Genomic DNA, 17,662 nt, shown 5'->3' with positions numbered 1-17,662 from the left:
TAGTATGCGCAAGAAAATATATACTAATATAATAAAAGAAATATTGTTCTGTAATTTTTTTTAATGGTACTACGTTGTAGTAGGCGCTTTGGATAACATAATCTGTTAGAGTATTAAATATATATAAATATGCATTTCAGACAGTCATATTCATTACAGTGCAATTTCATTCCTGGAAAACATTTGGATCACACTGTAGCAAACAAATGGATCATCGAAACAAATGGATCATCGACTCATGTTTGAGCATTTATTCAATGAAATAAGATCATTACAAGCATGCCTGTAGCATGTTCCCATAATATGAGCGAGCTATGAAAGAATTACTATGTGTTTACTGTATATAAATAAACAATGACATAATTATATAACGATGCCAAGAAGAGGGGTCGAGGGCGGTTTTAAGAGACAGAGAAAGAGAGAAGCAGAAAAATCCCATTGCTCGTACTCAGCAGGTGTCCCTCTCGATTAACTGAAGCTTAGAATGCGTCCTGACAGATTTACTTCACCATCCATCACGCAGACACAGCAAACAGACTCTATCTCTCTTGTTTATATTCGTTCTATTCGTGGTTTATCCAACCACCATCTACAAACCCTGCCATCAAGTCTTTCAGTTCAACAAGTGGAAAATCAAATCATATTTCAAAAGACTGCACAATAAAGCAGACTTAAAAGATTAATGTGGCATTGGGTTTTCACATTTCATTCTCTTCTCCTCCCTGCTTCCTTCCTTTTTCTTTCTCTCCTTTCTTCCTCACTTCCTTTCTCACATTCTTTCTTTCTTTCCTTGCTTCATTCCTTCCTTTCTTCCTCCCTTCATTCTTTCCTTTCTTCCTCATTGTCTTCCTCACTTTGACTTTCTTTTTTCTTTCTCACTTTCTTTCCTCCCTTGCTTATTTCCTTTCTTGCTTCCTTCTTTTTTCTTCTTTTTCTTTCTTTCTTTCCTTTCTTCCTCATTTCCTTCCTCACATCCTTTTGTTTCCTTCACTCTCTCTCTCTCTCTCTCTCTCTCTCCTTGCTTCTTCCTTGCTTCATTCCTTCCTTTCATCCTTCTTCCTTCATTCTTCCGTTCATTCTTTCCTTTCTTCCTCATTTCCTCACTTTCTGTCTTTATTTTTTCTTTGTCTCTTTTTTCTTTCCTCTTTTCTTCCCTCCTTGCTTCCTTGCTTATTTTCTTTCTTGCATCCTTTTCTTTTCTTTATTCTTTCTTTCACACACACACACACTCTCTCTCTCTCTCTTTCTTTCTTTCATTCCTTGCTTCATTCCTTCCTTTCTTCCTAACTTTTTGTCTTTCTTTTTCTTTCTTTCCTCCTTTTTCTCCTCTTTTTATTTATTTATTTATCCCTTCCTCATTTTATTTACTAACATTCTTTCTTTTTTCAGTCTATCTATCTATCTATCTATCTATCTATCCTCTAACTTTCTTTCTTCTTTAATTTCTTTCTATCCTCATTTTTCTCCTTCCTTGCTTATTTCCTTGCTTGCTTCCTTCTTTCTTTCCATTCCTTCCTTCCTCACCTTTTTACTTTTTTCTTTCCTTCTAAAATCTAAAATAAAGTGTTGATAAATTAATAATAAAAAATAGAATAGAATACACTTTCAAGATCTTAATGGACATTGATACTACTCTGTTGTACTGACAACGAATACATTTGTATGGATATCAGAGCGGTGGTTGGTTTCTGAGGGTGTGCAGTTCAAATATAAATTTAGCTGTGACAGATGCACGACTGCATGATACTCTTTCTCTCTCCCACTGTTTCTTCATTTGCAAAAAGCCTCCTCCCACTTGTCCTTTCTTGAGTCATATAAAGAATGAGAAAAGAAGGGCATTCTCTCTCACTCGCTCTCCCTCGATCCTACTTCTTCAGCACCCATACACTCCTGCTCACTCACCTGCAGAATCAGTGCAGGCAAAGATCTCTCTCTTTCAAGCAAGAAAAATTTCCACACACTCACTTGAGATCCTTGGCAGTCCCGTTCTTATCTTCGCCTGAGGCTGAGGGAGTCAGATCCCTCTCACTTCCAGTGGTCAATATTCCGGTGTGCAGTGAGAGCTCCGCGCTGGCGGCTCAGCCCCTTTCGCGCTTCAGCCTGGGACGGAAGACCCTGCTGGGGGCTGGCGTGGCCGTCATGCTCCTCTTGGTACTGGTTGTCCTCATCCCCGTTCTGGTCCATTTGGTGGGAAGCAGTGAAAACGGCGGTCAATATGAGATGCTGGGCACTTGTCGTATGGTCTGCGATCCATTCTTGGAAAAGACTAGCTCTACTTCAGGTATTGGTACAGGTACAGCTATCACTAATACACAGCTGGAGGCAGAGGCACTGACTGATCACAGCATGGGACCTCCATTGCCAAACTATGCCCATGGACCGCAGGGCAAACCTGGCCGCCAAGGGAAGCCAGGGCTACCAGGACCACCTGGACCCCCGGGACCACCCGGAGAGCCAGGTCCCCCAGGACCAATGGGGCCACCGGGAAATAAAAACCACACAGAAAGACCGGAGCTCTTTGCTTTGGGTGGAAGAACCGCTACCGGAATTGGTACTGCTGTTTTTACAATGGGTCCTCGTGTAGCATTTTATGCAGGTCTGCGAAACCCGCAGGAGGGTTATGAGATTCTGAGGTTTGACGATGTAGTTACGAACATTGGGAATTACTATGATGGATCAACTGGGAAATTTGTGTGCAAAGTTCCCGGGACGTACTTTTTCACATACAATGTCCTCATGAGGGGAGGAGATGGAACCAGCATGTGGGCGGACCTACTGAAAAATGGACAGGTACGTAATTTAATGCTAACACACCTGTACTTTGGTTTATAGAACATGTTTTGTAATCTTAAAAATGGATGTTATGTTGTAACATCTAAACATGTTGATTTTATTTAAGTCAGAATTACAAAAAAAGAAAATAATATATTGTATTATTATGTAATGTTATACCAACAAAATTAAGTTTTAAAGGGGCAAAAGAGTCTATAAATAGCTGCTTGTTCTGCACAATTTCCACAGTTTACAGTAATAATCCTCAAGACCTACATTTTGACACTAAGAACTTAATAGTCTTAAATCTAAAGATAATTACTTTTAAAACTAAATTATCTGACTACATTGTAACAGTACTTTGAATAACTTGTTTGCAGTATCCTTAAATCCAAAGCAATTATATCTTTTGTTTATGTGGGTTTGTGGGACAGTTTACAGTGTTTATAAAGAAAGGTTGCTATATTGTAGTCGTGCATGGAATAAAATAAGTTGAGGTTGAGATGAACACTTTTGAAAGATAAGCAAAGTTGACAGATTGGGGATGTTTTCCCTTCGTTTTTCAGTTCAAACTTACAAACAGTTTCATTATACAAGACTGACACACACAAACACACGTTTACAAGTCTGAATGAGGATACTTCCTACAGACAAATCCTGGCATTTGTAGAATAAAAAAGTTAAAACAAAAACATGAGTTTATATTAAATAATTATTATTCTAATTTAGGTGGGTGTACCAAAAGTATAGCTGCACACACACACACACACACACACACACACCTTGAAGTTCAGATGCATGTTAAACAATGCAATAATGTCAGTCTCTGTTTTAATGGAAAGAGAAAGTGCATATTTATCTGGCAGCATATGCAAGTAATTACATAACAGGAAAACACTGAGTGCCACTGGGATCCAATTCCTCGAGCTGTTCGATTGTAACCCACTCCAATGGATTTCAGTTTAAATATTCACAAATCAGGATATCCTGTATGAACACAGAAAGTGCATTTAAGATCCCTTTCCATCAAGGTCAGTTTTAATGTTTTAAAAGATTTTCTATCATGTTTTGGTCAATGTAGAAAGCAAAGGAAAGGTTTTAGTGAACTCAGATTTTGCCTTGAGTCAGAAGGGCTACAGTGTGTGTGTGTGTGTGTGTACTCTACATGTCTTCTGGCATCCCTCTGTGTGTCATTCTGAATCAAGGCCCTTCTCAAACACCCACGGCCACTCAAAACACACACATATAAATCCAGTGAGAGAGTGTGGCTTTCACAAACACATAGAAAGATGAGGTGGAAATGCATGAATTAGTACACTAAAGATAAGATACTACACATAACAGAATGATTTGTTCTTGTTTTTTGGAAAGTGCTCAAAAGTATCAGACTAATTACAAATATTATAAATATTCCTATTTTATAATAAAGGCAATAGCAATGTATGTTATTATTTTGTATTGTAACTGATATTTAAAAGGAAAAGGTTTACTCACCCTCATGTTGTTCCAAAAATGTTTGGCATTCTTTCTTCTGTGGAACAAGGGGAGGAGATGTTAGGCAGAATGTCTCACCATCCTCCATCTATCTCTTTCACTCTTTCTCTCTACAGGTGAGAGCCAGTGCTATCGCACAGGATCAAGACCAGAGTTATGACTACGCCTCAAACACAGTCATCCTACACCTGGACCCTGGAGACGAGATCTTCATCAAGCTAGACGGTGGAAAAGCACATGGTGGAAACAGCAACAAGTACAGCACTTTCGCTGGCTTCATTCTGTACAGTGACTAGAGTCCAGAGGACATTTTTTCCTTGAGTTCAGCCTTTGGTTGACCATAGGTAAGAGAGACAAAGATGTCTTTGTTGATTTTACAATGCCAGGCACAGTTGTAAATCTCTGATATTTTGTCATTTTTAGTAAGCCCTTCCCTTCTGTAAAATTCAGTTTAAACTGGTAGCTGTGTTTTGAAACATGGTAGCTTGTTATTAGGTGATCCAAGCTGGATTTAGCTTGTCCAAGCTGGTTATTAGCTGATTTGTAGCTGGTCCAAGCTGGTTTTTAGCTGGTCCAAGCTGGTCATTAGATGGTCCATGCTGGTTATTAGATGGACCAAGCTGGTTATTAGCCTGCCCAAGCTGGTCATTAGCTGGTGCTGGTCCAAGCTGGTGATTTGATGGTCCAAGCTGGTCAATAGATGGTCCAAGCAGGTCTTTAGCTGGTCCAAGCTGGTCTTTAGCTGGACCAAGCTGGTCATTGGTTGGTCCAAGCTGATTTTTAGCTGATCAAAGTTGGTTATTGTCCAAGCTGTTTATTATCTGGTCCAGACTGGTCATTTGATGGCCCAAGCTGGTCATTAGATGGTCCAAGCTGGTTTTTAGTTGATCCAAGCTGGTCATTTGATGGCCCAAGCTGGTGATTAGATGTTCTAAGCTGTTTTTAGCTGATCCAAGGTGGTTTTTAGCTGGTCCAAGCTGATTTTTAGCTGGTCCAAGCTGGTCATTAGATGGTCTTTAGCTGGTCCAAGCTAGACATTAGATGGTCCAAGCTGGTCATTAGATGGTCTAAGCTGGATTTTTGCTCATCCTAGCTGGTTTTTAGCTAATCCAAGATGGTTATTTGCTTGTCCAAGCTGGTCATTAGATGGTCCAAGTTGGTTATTTGCTTGTCCAAGCTGGTTATTTCCTGGTCCAAGATGGGCATTAGATGATCCAAGCTGGGCATTAGCTATTTGCTGCTCCAAGCTAGTTACTAGATAGTCCATGATGGAAATTAACTGGTTGTCCAGCCACCATGTACTAAAAATCCACTTGGCCACCTTAAGCTGGTGTGACCAGCTGGTAACAGGTTTGTTGCTGGTTCAAGATGGTCCACCAGTTCGAATCCAGCTGCCATGTTCCAAAACACAGTTACCAGCTTAAGTTGGATTTTCCAGTAGGGTTGGCATGTTTAGATTGTGACAAATCCTTTAGTTTTTGTTTTATCATCTCTACTTTACCCCCATAGTTCTCTTTGCGCTACAGGGTGCTTTCACATATGAAATTCAACAGCTGGACGAAGTTCTACTTATGTAAACACACATGAGTCATAAAATGATTTGTTTCAGGGGTAAAATGATTCATTTTGCACCGTAAAGATCATGGGCCAAGTTTGTTTTAGTAGGCATTACCTTTTTGCCTCTAGCACATCACAGTTTTGTGGTTTTATAGCCTGTTACACTCACCTCCAGGGACCAGGATTTAGATTTAGCATAGAATTAACTTTTCTACAAGTGGAAGCACTCAAAATCAGAGAGCAGGGCCGCAGGAATTCAGAATCACATCAGACATCATTGAATGAAAGCCCAATTGTGTATGTGTTGATATTTAATTGTAGTGTTGTCATTGTACCTGATGGTCAATCTGTGAATCTACATTGATGTTAATCAATGTCTCTTTAATGCAATGTGAAGTAAATTACCTTAAATTATGCCCTAAAGATTTTATAAGATGAGTGTATGCACCTGGTTTTGACTGCTGTAAATTATACCCTGTATCTGTGTCTATCATAAATCATAGTTATCATATGTGACTGATGTATGGATGTGGAAATAATAGCACAACTAAAGCTTAACATTCATTTAACTTTTGGTGATGCTAACGTCCTTCTACGTATGTTGTTTTAAACAAATAATTATGAAGTAAATTGCTTTCTGAGCTAATCTAACAGTAAAAAAACTTGTCATGTAAGAGTTACCATTTCACAAGAATAGACAAAAATCTTCATGGTAACTGTAACAGTTTTAAAAATTAGTCATCTTTATTTTTATTAACAAGATTACACTATGTATACAGGTATATGAAATGTATTTTATGTTCTCAATGTAACGGCTCACAAATATTTGCTTTTGCTAATAAATGGGATTTTTGTAATACTTTGAGTAACTCGACTTATTGAAAAGGGCCCAATGTAAAACAGTATTGCTCTTAAATGTACCAGGAGACTGAATGGTACAACTTATTTTTATTTAAGTATCAAATGATCAAGTACCAAAGAAGTGTAAACTTTTTTATGTTTCTTCTAAAATTCCTTCTTTAACCTCGTGCGACTCCATGTACACATGCGTGGACGTTGTATTTTGGCTTGTCCATACGCAACGCATAATTTAATATTATTAAACTGACTGATCTCAGTTCAGAACTCTGTGTTGTCAGTTAAGGGTTAAACTTTCGACATACAGAGTCATGTAACAAAACAACATGGCGCTGATCATAGTGGAGTTTGTCTTTGGGAGAAACGCCAACAAAACTACATCTGGTAAGAAACCTAATTACGTTTTTCATTGATACCTGTTTGTGTCAAAAGATTCTCTAGTCTCTAGTTTCATCCGATATGCCACATATACACCATGCTGCTAAACACAATGTACACTGTTGTGTAATTAGCAAAAATAAATAAATAAATAATCCTAGAAATCCTATATTCACTGTGCATTATTACATTAACAATCAATGGGTTCATCCAAAAGCTGAAAAATTTCACTTTCAGGGGCTTTATATGGAGTAAGGATGAAAATAAGGTGCATTTCGAACTGTACTGAGACCAGTGCAGACACCACACTGGAGGTTAAGTCATTCACTAAATAGTGAGCTAGGGAGCATCCTATTGTGCATTCACTCCTAAAGTCTGACCAAAAGTTCAGTTTCAGGCTGCAGATGATGTTTGGATTACTCAACATGTTTTGCAGACATGGAACAATGATAATCAGTACATAGATTCAGAATTTATAATGTATAATTTTATTTTAACATGGTTGGCAGTGATTGAATGATGCTGGCCATTACATTTAATCAGAATTAATTATGCTAATTTCTGATGTAACGTCTGTAACGTCTCAAAAACATGAATAACCAACACTCCTGGAAACATAAACAATTTGATAAAACATTATTGTTTAGGGAAACCATTTGCTCTAGAATTTTTTGTTTGTTTGTTTGATTTTTGTTTTTTGCATGTTTATTAGGTGCTACTAGTTACAAATCAAAAAGGGAAATGGAAAATGCACACAGCAGCAGTGTTGTAGTACTCGAGATCGGTCTTGGTCTCAAGAAGGTCTCGGTCGTCTCGGATTCGAGCGCATTTTTACTCGGTCTTGTCTCGGTCTCAGACAAAGAGGACTCGGGATTTTATTTCAAGACCAGTCAAGACCACAACTGCGGGGATATCACTAAATTGCCTGTGCATTGTCTGATTTATTTGTTAACATCATTACTGTGATTGTATGTAAAACGTCCTGCTTCAAATGCAAGCAATATCTTGACATTTTTGTTATGGTTAACGGCTGTCACCCCTCCCCACCCCCCTTCACACACACTCCAAGAAAGTGAACGTGGGAGACAGGAGAAGAAACTGTGGCTGTCTGAGAGATGTCAGCCAAATCTTCTGTAATACAATTTGGCTACCTAAACCAGTGTTTCCCAACCACTGTGCCCACTAGTGTGCCGTGAAAGATTGTCAGGTGTGCCATGGAAAATAATAAAATTCCTCAAAATAAATAAATACTGTTTTTTCGGTATTTTAGTGAAGGCATAGAGACGGTAGAAGAATTTTAAAGTTGCCAATTCAGTATATTTTCCATTACAAAGTATTTTATGCAACCAGTTTAAATATTTTGTCCATCATAATATTATTGTTCTAACAAACTCTAGTCCACTGTCAAACACAACCCCTCACATGCCCATAAAATGATGCTTCATCACCACACTTGAAGTAAAAACATTCAGTCAGTGAACCAAATGAATGAATAGAATACAACAGGTGTATTGTTTTACTCAAAGACTAAAAGCTGTTTATTTGTGCACAGCATAGAGTTAAAGACGTTATGAACAGATGTGGCTTACTCAAGGGCGTAGATTTGTCTTAAACTTGTTTTAATCAAGTCCAAAAACACCGTGGCTGAAAAAAGGTTGGAAAACACTGACCTAAACCACAAAGAGTTAATCTGCAAAAAAAGTGTCCAAAAGAAAACACACAGCAGTATGTAAATTCTGCAATGCAATGCCTACCGAGATGGCTAAGACCATGTCAAACTTTTATCAGCACTTAGAAAGGAAGCATAAAGAAAGATAAGCTAAGTATAAGTGATGCTAGAAAAGCTAGCTAGCTAATGTTAGCAATCTGCTTCTTGCTGCATTCCATCCAACTTCCTACTGGAAAAGTGCAATGGAACGCCACTTGAAGTCTTAATTACAGCTTGGAAAGTCATGCGGAACTGCTTAACTCCGATTTCGCCGAGATGCTGGTGCGTGAAGTCACACAATCTTGTCAGCACACAGTACAAAATAAGTGATCAACATTCACTTTTATTAAATAAAATCGATAAATTAGTCAAAGTTCCTACATTACATGATATTAAAGTTTGTTTAACAAACGTTAGCAGAGTAGCAGGTGTTCAAAACATAGTAAATTATACTCTCTTTTGATAATCGTACACCTGTAACACAAGTGCTAGTGTTGCAGATTGTTTATGAATTGGGATGTTAGGAGACGTGTCTGGTGACAGTCAAAGACCAGCTTATGGGAGCGTTGCAGTTTTATTTCCTTAGACGTCATCTTCCGAGCATCTGGCATTGGAATGCCTTTAGTCGGAGATTGGAGATATCAAGTAGAATAGAACGCAGCATCTGTAACTAAACTCATCTTCACCCCTCACCCAAAAAGATTTAGCGAGTATTAGCTATACATATTAGCTACCTATGCATTTACTGTTTTTAGGGCACTAGTTTCAGTTGCTTGCAAGCTATTTGCCACCTAGCTAGGTGCGCAAGCTACCTAATTTAGTTAACATATATTGAGGGATGTAGCTAATGCAGTGTTAACTTTGTGAGAGATTGAGGGGACAGGGCATGTAGTGACAACTTGTTGTTCCCAAGTTAAGTTTTTGCTTGTGATAAACAATGACGAGTTAGGCCACATAAAGCTATGTAGCTAATGTATATAAAGTTACGCTACATCAACGTTAGCTAATGTCAGCTCCGACATAAACGCTACACGCCGCAGTAACGCTCCTTCACTTGGGTGAGAGAGCTAGAGATGTGACAGCAGAGAGTGGAGACCGAGTAATGCGCCTCCACTTATATGAAAAAATAACATTTTAAATAGACTGCTTTGCTTACGTTTAGCATTCTTTGTTCTATTTTCTAGATTTAGCTATGTGGTTAGCAAATTGCACACATTTATGCAAGGCTTATTGTTGGTTCAAAAGCAACAAAAAATTAAGTACTTAAGTACTTAAGACTTAAGTACTGAATAATTGTTTGATATATTCTGTACTTGATGGTTTCTAGAGGAAGAGTCATCCAGAAAACCGGATGCAATACTTGCTCAAAATTTTATTGTTTTAGGTGGATGGTAAAACTTGGAAAAGGAGTGTTGAATAAAGATGGTTAAGTTGATTTCAGCTCCTTAGTGTTTGTTTGCTCATAGAAAACAAAGGAAAATTCACACACATAAAATTCACCTCTGCAATGCCTTTATTTTATCAAGACATTTCTCATGGTACACTGATATATACACACACACACAAACACACATACACAAACACATGTTGGTGCAGCTATCATTATGAGGACTCTCCATAGACATAATGATTTTTATACTGTACGAACTATAGATTCTATCCCCTAACCCTACCCCTAAACCTAACCCTCACAAAAAACTTTCTGCATTTTTACATTTTCATTTACATCTACATTTTACATCATTTAGTATGTTTTTTAAGCGATTTGAATTATGGGGATACTAGAAATATCCTCATAAACCACATTTATAGCATAATACCCTTGTAATTACCATTTTGTAACCTAAAATAAATCCTTGTAAACCACTTAAACCTGCCCCCCCCCCACACACACACACATATATATGGCAATAAAAGAGGTGAATGAAGAGGAAACTTCATTTGTTCTCTGTGGGTGATTTTATGGGAATGTGGATCTTTCAGATCATTTTGAGGAGTGCCTATGGTTTCCACATTTTATAGTAAGTGAGTCATGCAGTGTGGGACTCGCACTGGTCTGGTCTTGATCTTGACTCAGTCTCGCCCTGCCTAGATCTTGGTCTTGACTTGGTCTCAATCCCTCAAAGTCTTGGTCTTGTCTCAGTCTTGATACACTCTGGTCTTGTTCTTGACTTGGTCTCGGTTTAGGTGGTCTTGACTACAACACTGCACAGCAGTCACGATCTGATATCAGAAGGATAGACGTAAAGAGATAATTTGGTCTCAGAAGAACTTTATGAGAAAAGAGTTCATATTAAAATCTCAGATTTTTTTTTTTATTGCAGACTTTGGTATCTTAGCAAATCTGAGCACATTTGGAGAAATTGTTGAGATCTCTTCTGAAACTCTAGCGAAGACACGTGAGATATTACTGTAGTCTTAAAACAGCAAAAGTCTCCATATGCGCTCCTTTTAATCTCATTGCTGTTTTAGAGGAACAACTGAGATATTAAATAGATCTCATCTGTGATATTTCTTTCCTATAGGTGATGCTTGGAGTTGCTATACAGAAACTCAAAGATATTAATTGTGAACTTGACAAAGAAAAGCATGCAAACTTATATTATGGAGAGAAAGAGAGAAAGGATACAAAGAAGAGGAAAAAACAGATTATACCGATAAAGAAAAAGGAGTCGAGATCACAGCTAGGTATTATGAGTGTGAAATGCCACATGTCTGGAGGGGGAAACTTCCTCTAAATCAGAGACGATCAGTGTTTCAAAACAAGAGAGAGAAAGAGAGAATGCCTCAGTCTCCAAGCTGCAATGAACGCCGGGAGGGAAGAGATGATAGAAGGGGCAGAAGATGAAGGGAGGGCAGTTATGTAAACAAGATATTTAGATGTGAAGTTTAAATGACATGGTCTACTGCTGAGACACGTTACGGTTAATTTACAGTAACTGAGGACAGATTAAGGATCTCACAGATTTGAGAAGATATCAAGAGGTTCATCACTACCCTTTAGGGTTTTTTAATTAGATTTTTGAGACTCGCCAACCATATCTGTCCTTTCATTAATGGCAAACTCTCTCTGTTAAATGATATAATTAACTCCTAATGTCAAAGTATAATAGCTTTCGGCAGTCTTCAAGACGCTCAATGGAGATAGCAATAAAGAAACTAACAGATGTAGCTCAAGTCTTTGTAATACTAACAGCAGGTCTCAAGTTCATTAATTGTGCTATTTAAACAAAATTTCTGACTGAGTACACTCTCCTGTAAAGTAATAGGGTCATTCTCAGAAAACGATGCCATATGTGTCCATGTTACATGCTACTGGCATAATTAAAGGAATATTCCAGTTTCAAAACAAGTTAATCTCAGTCAACAGCATTTGTGGCATAATGTTGATTACCACAAAAATGTATTTTGTCTCGTCCCTACTTTTCTTTAAAAAAAAACAAAAAGCAAATATCTGGGTTACAGTGATGCACTTACAATGGAAGTGAATGGGGCCAACCTGTAAACAGTCAAATACGGTTTCAAATGTAAAGTGATAAGATGTAAACAGTATGCATTTTAACATGATTTTGGTGTGACAAAATCACTTGCTAACCGTTGACATAACGCCATAAACCCTGTAATCCCAGTAAATGATGATTTAAACAACTTTACAGCTCAAATAATACACAGGTTTTAACAGAATAATTAGTGTAAGTGCCTCACTGTAACCTTGAAGAAAAGGAGGGATGAGTCGAAATTAATTTTTGTTGTAATCAACATTATGCCATAAATAATGTCGACTGAGCTTAACTTGCACTGAACCTGGAATTTTCATTTAAAACATTGTAAAATGTGGTAACCTGTAACTGTTACCTTAAAGGTGTAGTTCAACCCTCATGCTATCCCAGATGTGTATGACTTTCTTTCTTCTGCTGAACACAAACAAAGATTTTTAGAAGGATATCTCAGCTCTGTTGGTCCATACAATGCAAGTCAACAGGGTCCAGAACTTTGAAGCTCAAAAATCACATAAAAGTAATCCATACGACTCCAGTGGTTCAATCAATATCTTCAAAAGTTATATGATAGGTGTGGGTGAGAAACAGATCAATATTTAAATCCTTTTTTTAAATAAATTCTCCTCCCTGCCCAGTAGGTGGCGATATAAATGAAGAATGCAAATCGTAAAAAACAAAAGAAGAAGAATTCTTAGAAGGGCTGCTTTCGCCATCAGCGTGTCTGTGTGTGTCAATATTTTCCAGCCTGCTGAGGATATTCAATATACATCTTGATAACTGTTTATTTGCTCAAATGACATAAAAGGGATTTTAAATCATAATTTTGAATTCATCCTAACCACTGTAGCCAAGGGAACAATGAAAACATTGGAGGAAAAAAAAGTTAAACATTAAGTGGGCACCCCTGGGTTACCCTAACCCAAATCACGGAAGTGGCAATCAATGACCTGGAAAGTTGCTCTGTTTCCCTGTGACCACTGTGGCCTTGAGCAGGGCATTTAACCCCAGGACTGCCATAGTTAGTGCACTAAGTAAGTCGCAGTGGATGAAAAGCATCTGCTAAATCGCCAATAACCAGACATGAAGGAGAGGTCAGTCTACCCATAAGTCTCTGCTCCTCTCCTCTGGGGGTGTCTATGTGTATTCTCAAATTAGAGTCATCACAATCAGGATGTCATCTCAGACACAAAGACGCACGCTGTCCCACACGTCAAGACACGGAGGAACAAAAACAAACAGCTGATGACTGACAGGTGAGAAAAGGTACAGTAACTGTCAGTGATTCATACACAAACAGTTCAGGACATGTGCACACCGACTGATAGACTGAGATTTGCCAATAACAAGCTTCCTGTGGTGATAACATTTTCCTTTGACAATTATAACATCAATCAAAATGTCAAAGTTTGAAATACAGAATGCTGAGAAATATCAAATAGACAAGAAAATTACAACTGTAAGTATTTGGAGAACTGACATATTTATGCTAACATCTCTGAAAATAAAGTAAAATCTTGTATTTGTATGGTTTAAACAGTTAAGATCAAAGCCACTCCAGTTAGTAATAAGCGCTGTAAATTACCGTAGCAAGAGAATGTGGTGTTGTGTTCAGACAGACAGAGATGAAGGTGATTTTTGTGCATAATGAGATTGTGATGGCATTTCCAGAGCACTTTGATAAGTCCGGTTTTCTTATCTCACCCACACAGACTTGAAACTACAGCAGGATGCCAGCTTACATTACCAGCGCTCTTATTACAGGGTGTGCAAGATCTTCAGTAACATTATTTAATGATTTTATCACTACCTATTCACTATCTACCTGTGCCTGTTCAAAGCTTGACAAAACAAAAAATGCAAAGTATGCTTGTTAAATTATATTGGTTATTGTAAAAAGGTCAGATTATAAATTTTCCCCCTGATTTCCACTTATAATGTTATCATTTAATTTTCATGACCATTTTCTAGTCTGTTGCTGACCCCCTAAAATTTAACTGGGCAATTTTTGAAGCTGTGCCTTTAAGACTTGCCTTTAATGCAAATGCCCCCTTCACATGTGAAATGAGCATCAGTGCTGTGTTGCACACAGAATGCAGATTTTCTGTTGCGTCATTAACAGTCTCTGTGCAAACCTTTATTGTGATGAATAAAATGTGATGCATTAATAAGATCAGACTGAAATAATCAGGAACCTTGTTAAAAATAACCCTCAATTGTTTGTTTATAATGTTGGGATTCTTCAGAAGGATCTGCAGAGCGGCAGGCGATGCACACTGCCAGGAATAGAACTTTCTACAAATTTTACTCTCGTAAGTTCTTCTGTTGTTTATAAATAATAGAACGTATTGTACTTCCTCGTTACCTCACCGTGACTAGGCAGGCCAAGTTTCTGAACACTGAATAGGAGTCGTTGACATATAAATGTAGGCATATGTTAATGTTTCTGGTTTGAGAATTCAATAAATTCTCTTTTTGCGTTACATGTATTCATAGTACTTGTCTTTTTTACTTTAACAAATCAAGGAACATTTTATTTCTTGTCCTTTTAGTCCTCAGAGACCACTGCAGCAGAATTGCAATATTTACAGCTCTGTAGGTCCAAAAAATGCAAGTGAAAGGCGAACAAAACTTTGAAGTTCCAAAAAGCACATAAATGCAGCATAAAAGAACACACCAAAATGCAACTCCTTTTTCACTGTACATCTTGCCATTGCAGTTTTGAGAATGATTTCAACCATGATTACACTTCCTAGTGCTTGACACATGAGCAGAGCGCTAGATGGCGCTATAGAAAGTGTATTCGTGCTTGAAATCACGATCGCAGAGGAGACCGCAGATGTCAAAATATATGGATTACTTTTATGCTTCCTTTATTTGCTTTTTTGAGCTTCAAAGTTTTGGACCCCATTCACTTGCATTGTATGGACCTACAGAGCTGAGATCAGAACAAAAACAAACAAAAAAAAGTACTACACATAACAGTAGCCGACACTCTGAACTGTACCACAACAGTAGTTTTGCTGAGAAATTATAGCATATTCAATGTCGCAGTTTCTAAAGCCTAAATCACACAAAATTTAACCCAGAACAAAATATGCGTTGAAATGAATCATTATAGGGGAAAAAAAGGTTTTGTGTTTTTTTTGTTTTTTTTTAATCAGTGGCTTCCTAAAAACACTCTATATTCCAAGTTTTGGAATATCTGAATTACAGTTACAATTGTGAATTCACAAGTTGACATGCTGGTATGGGGGTATGTAAAAGGAAAATGGGTGTTGTTTGCTCTCCGCAGTGAAGAGGCGGGACCCTGGCAGCTGTTTATATGTCTTTGCTGCTGTGATTGGTAGAATTATTTTAATAATCTCCTCCCAGACATTTGCTGGAACTCAAGCTCATTTACAAATGTGTTTACATTGTCAATGAATGTTTCAAGTAGGATGGTAAAAAGCTGGTAAAGTGATTTGTTTGGCCATTTTCCCATCACCAACTGAAGCACCAGCAGCTGTCTCAGTTTGACGTGAGTTCACTTGAGGTCTGTAACAGGTGACACAGAACAGATCTTACCTTTAGCTCTGAGCAAAATCCATGCCCATTGTGCTCAGAATGGCAGGTGGGCTGGCATGAGGATCATGTAAGTGCCAGCTGATGGTTTGTCTGCTGTGTCAGCATACAAGCTGTAAATGACAAACTAGCTTTGTTGCACTAAACCCTAAAATGTTAACAGTGCTGTGACCAATCCCAATTCAGGTACTCAATTGTGGCAGTTATTTTGATTTACTTGATATATTCTGATTAAGCGACACAACACTTTGAGGACTAACATATGAATGTGCATTATAATTGGGGTTTTTAATATTATTATCAAACTCGACAAAAAACTTGAGGGTGGGCTTTTTTGCCTTTTAGGAATAGTTCACCCTAAAATAAAAATACTCTCATCATTTACTTACGTTCATGTTGTTCCAAACCTGTATGACCTTCTTTTTACCATGGAACACAAAAGGTTTAAATTTCATTGTATAGCAAAAAAGATGCAATGAAAGTGAATGGTGACTGAGACTAACATGCTGCTGCCTAACAACTCCTTTTGTGTTCCATTAAAAATATGCTTATGGTATTTGACGCAAACACAAACAAACTTCTGCACATTGAGCCCAGAGCAAAGAAAACCATGTTGAATCTCAATTCGTAAAGAAATGACTAAACTTATCTGCTCAAGTTCAAGTCATGTCGAAGAAAGCTGAGTTTAAAATACACTCTTTTGCTAAACAGCTTTTGTCATTTTTGTGACTTGAGTCTGACTCAAGTCCAAGTCACGTGTTTTCAGTCCTTGTGTTTGATTCTGAGGTCACTACTCTTTGAATGTCAGTGAACGTGACCATATTATCTGAAAGTTGTCTGAAAAGAGAGGAAATTATCAAAAAATCCTCCACGTGCAGCAATGACAGCTTTGCAGATCCTTGGCATTCTAGCTGTCAGTTTGTCCAGATACTCTGTGACATTTCACCCCACACTTCCTGTAGCACTTGCCATAGTCTTGTTGGGCACTTTTCATGCACCTTACAGTCTATCTGATCCCACAAAAGCTCAATGTGGTTAAGATCCAAAACACTCCTTTCCAATCTGTTGTCCAATGTCTGTGTTTCTTTGCCCACTCTAACCTTTTCTTTTTGTTTTTCTGTTTCAAAAGTGGCTTTTTCTTTGCAGTTCTTCCCATAAGGCCTGCACCCCTGAGTCTTCTCTTTACAGTTGTACATGAAACTGGTGTTGAGCGGGTAGAATTCAATGAAGCTGTCAGCTGAGGACATGTGAGGTGTCTATTTCTCAATCTAGAGACTCTGATGTACTTATCCTCTTGTTTGATCTGCAAAGCTGTCATTGCTGCACGTGGAGGATTTTTTGATGAGAACTCTTTGAAGTAGTTTATGTTTTTTTTAGAGTTCTGAACATTTTTTTCAAATTGTAATAGTAATTTTTCACATTATTAATGTCCTGACTATACATTGTTATGTCACCAGGGGCTGGGTGCTCTGACATCACAATTAGTGAGTGACTTCTCCCATACGATGAACATTGCGTGACTGTGGCAACATTTTTGCAAAATAAAATGATGTGGTTCATTACACGTCTCAGGGCAGTTCCGAAGTGAAATGTCCAGTGTGTGGCGCTAAAAGCGAGTGAAATGTTATCCCAAACATTTTGAAGATTAATGTTCTATCAAGATTTAAATCAGCAAAACCTAGCTACCTACCCTAAACCTAAACCTAATCGATAGTGTCATAAAAAGCAAATGTGATATGAAAAACTAATTCTGAAGCAACCACGTAATTTTGTGGTGCTTCTATGACACTTTCAGCTCACGTGTCAACATGCGTGCTCTTCAGGACTCATACCC

The 17,662-nt window shown here is 37.9% G+C and overlaps 1 protein-coding gene across 1 annotated transcript; it reads left to right on the top strand.

The window, feature by feature from the left end:
• Positions 1-1,864: 1,864 nt before the first annotated feature.
• On the top strand, positions 1,865-6,661 carry LOC127431597 (C1q-related factor-like). Its single transcript, XM_051682072.1, has 2 exons — positions 1,865-2,790; positions 4,383-6,661. The coding sequence occupies exons 1-2, from the start codon at positions 2,140-2,142 to the stop codon at positions 4,560-4,562; spliced, it is 831 nt and encodes a 276-aa protein (XP_051538032.1). The 5' UTR covers positions 1,865-2,139; the 3' UTR covers positions 4,563-6,661.
• Positions 6,662-17,662: the final 11,001 nt, after the last annotated feature.

This window comes from Myxocyprinus asiaticus, chromosome 41 (assembly GCF_019703515.2).
Source record: "Myxocyprinus asiaticus isolate MX2 ecotype Aquarium Trade chromosome 41, UBuf_Myxa_2, whole genome shotgun sequence".
Classification (NCBI taxonomy): Eukaryota; Metazoa; Chordata; class Actinopteri; order Cypriniformes; family Catostomidae; genus Myxocyprinus; species Myxocyprinus asiaticus.
Note: the sequence above shows the minus strand (reverse complement) of the source record. Positions and strands in the feature narration are given on the sequence as shown.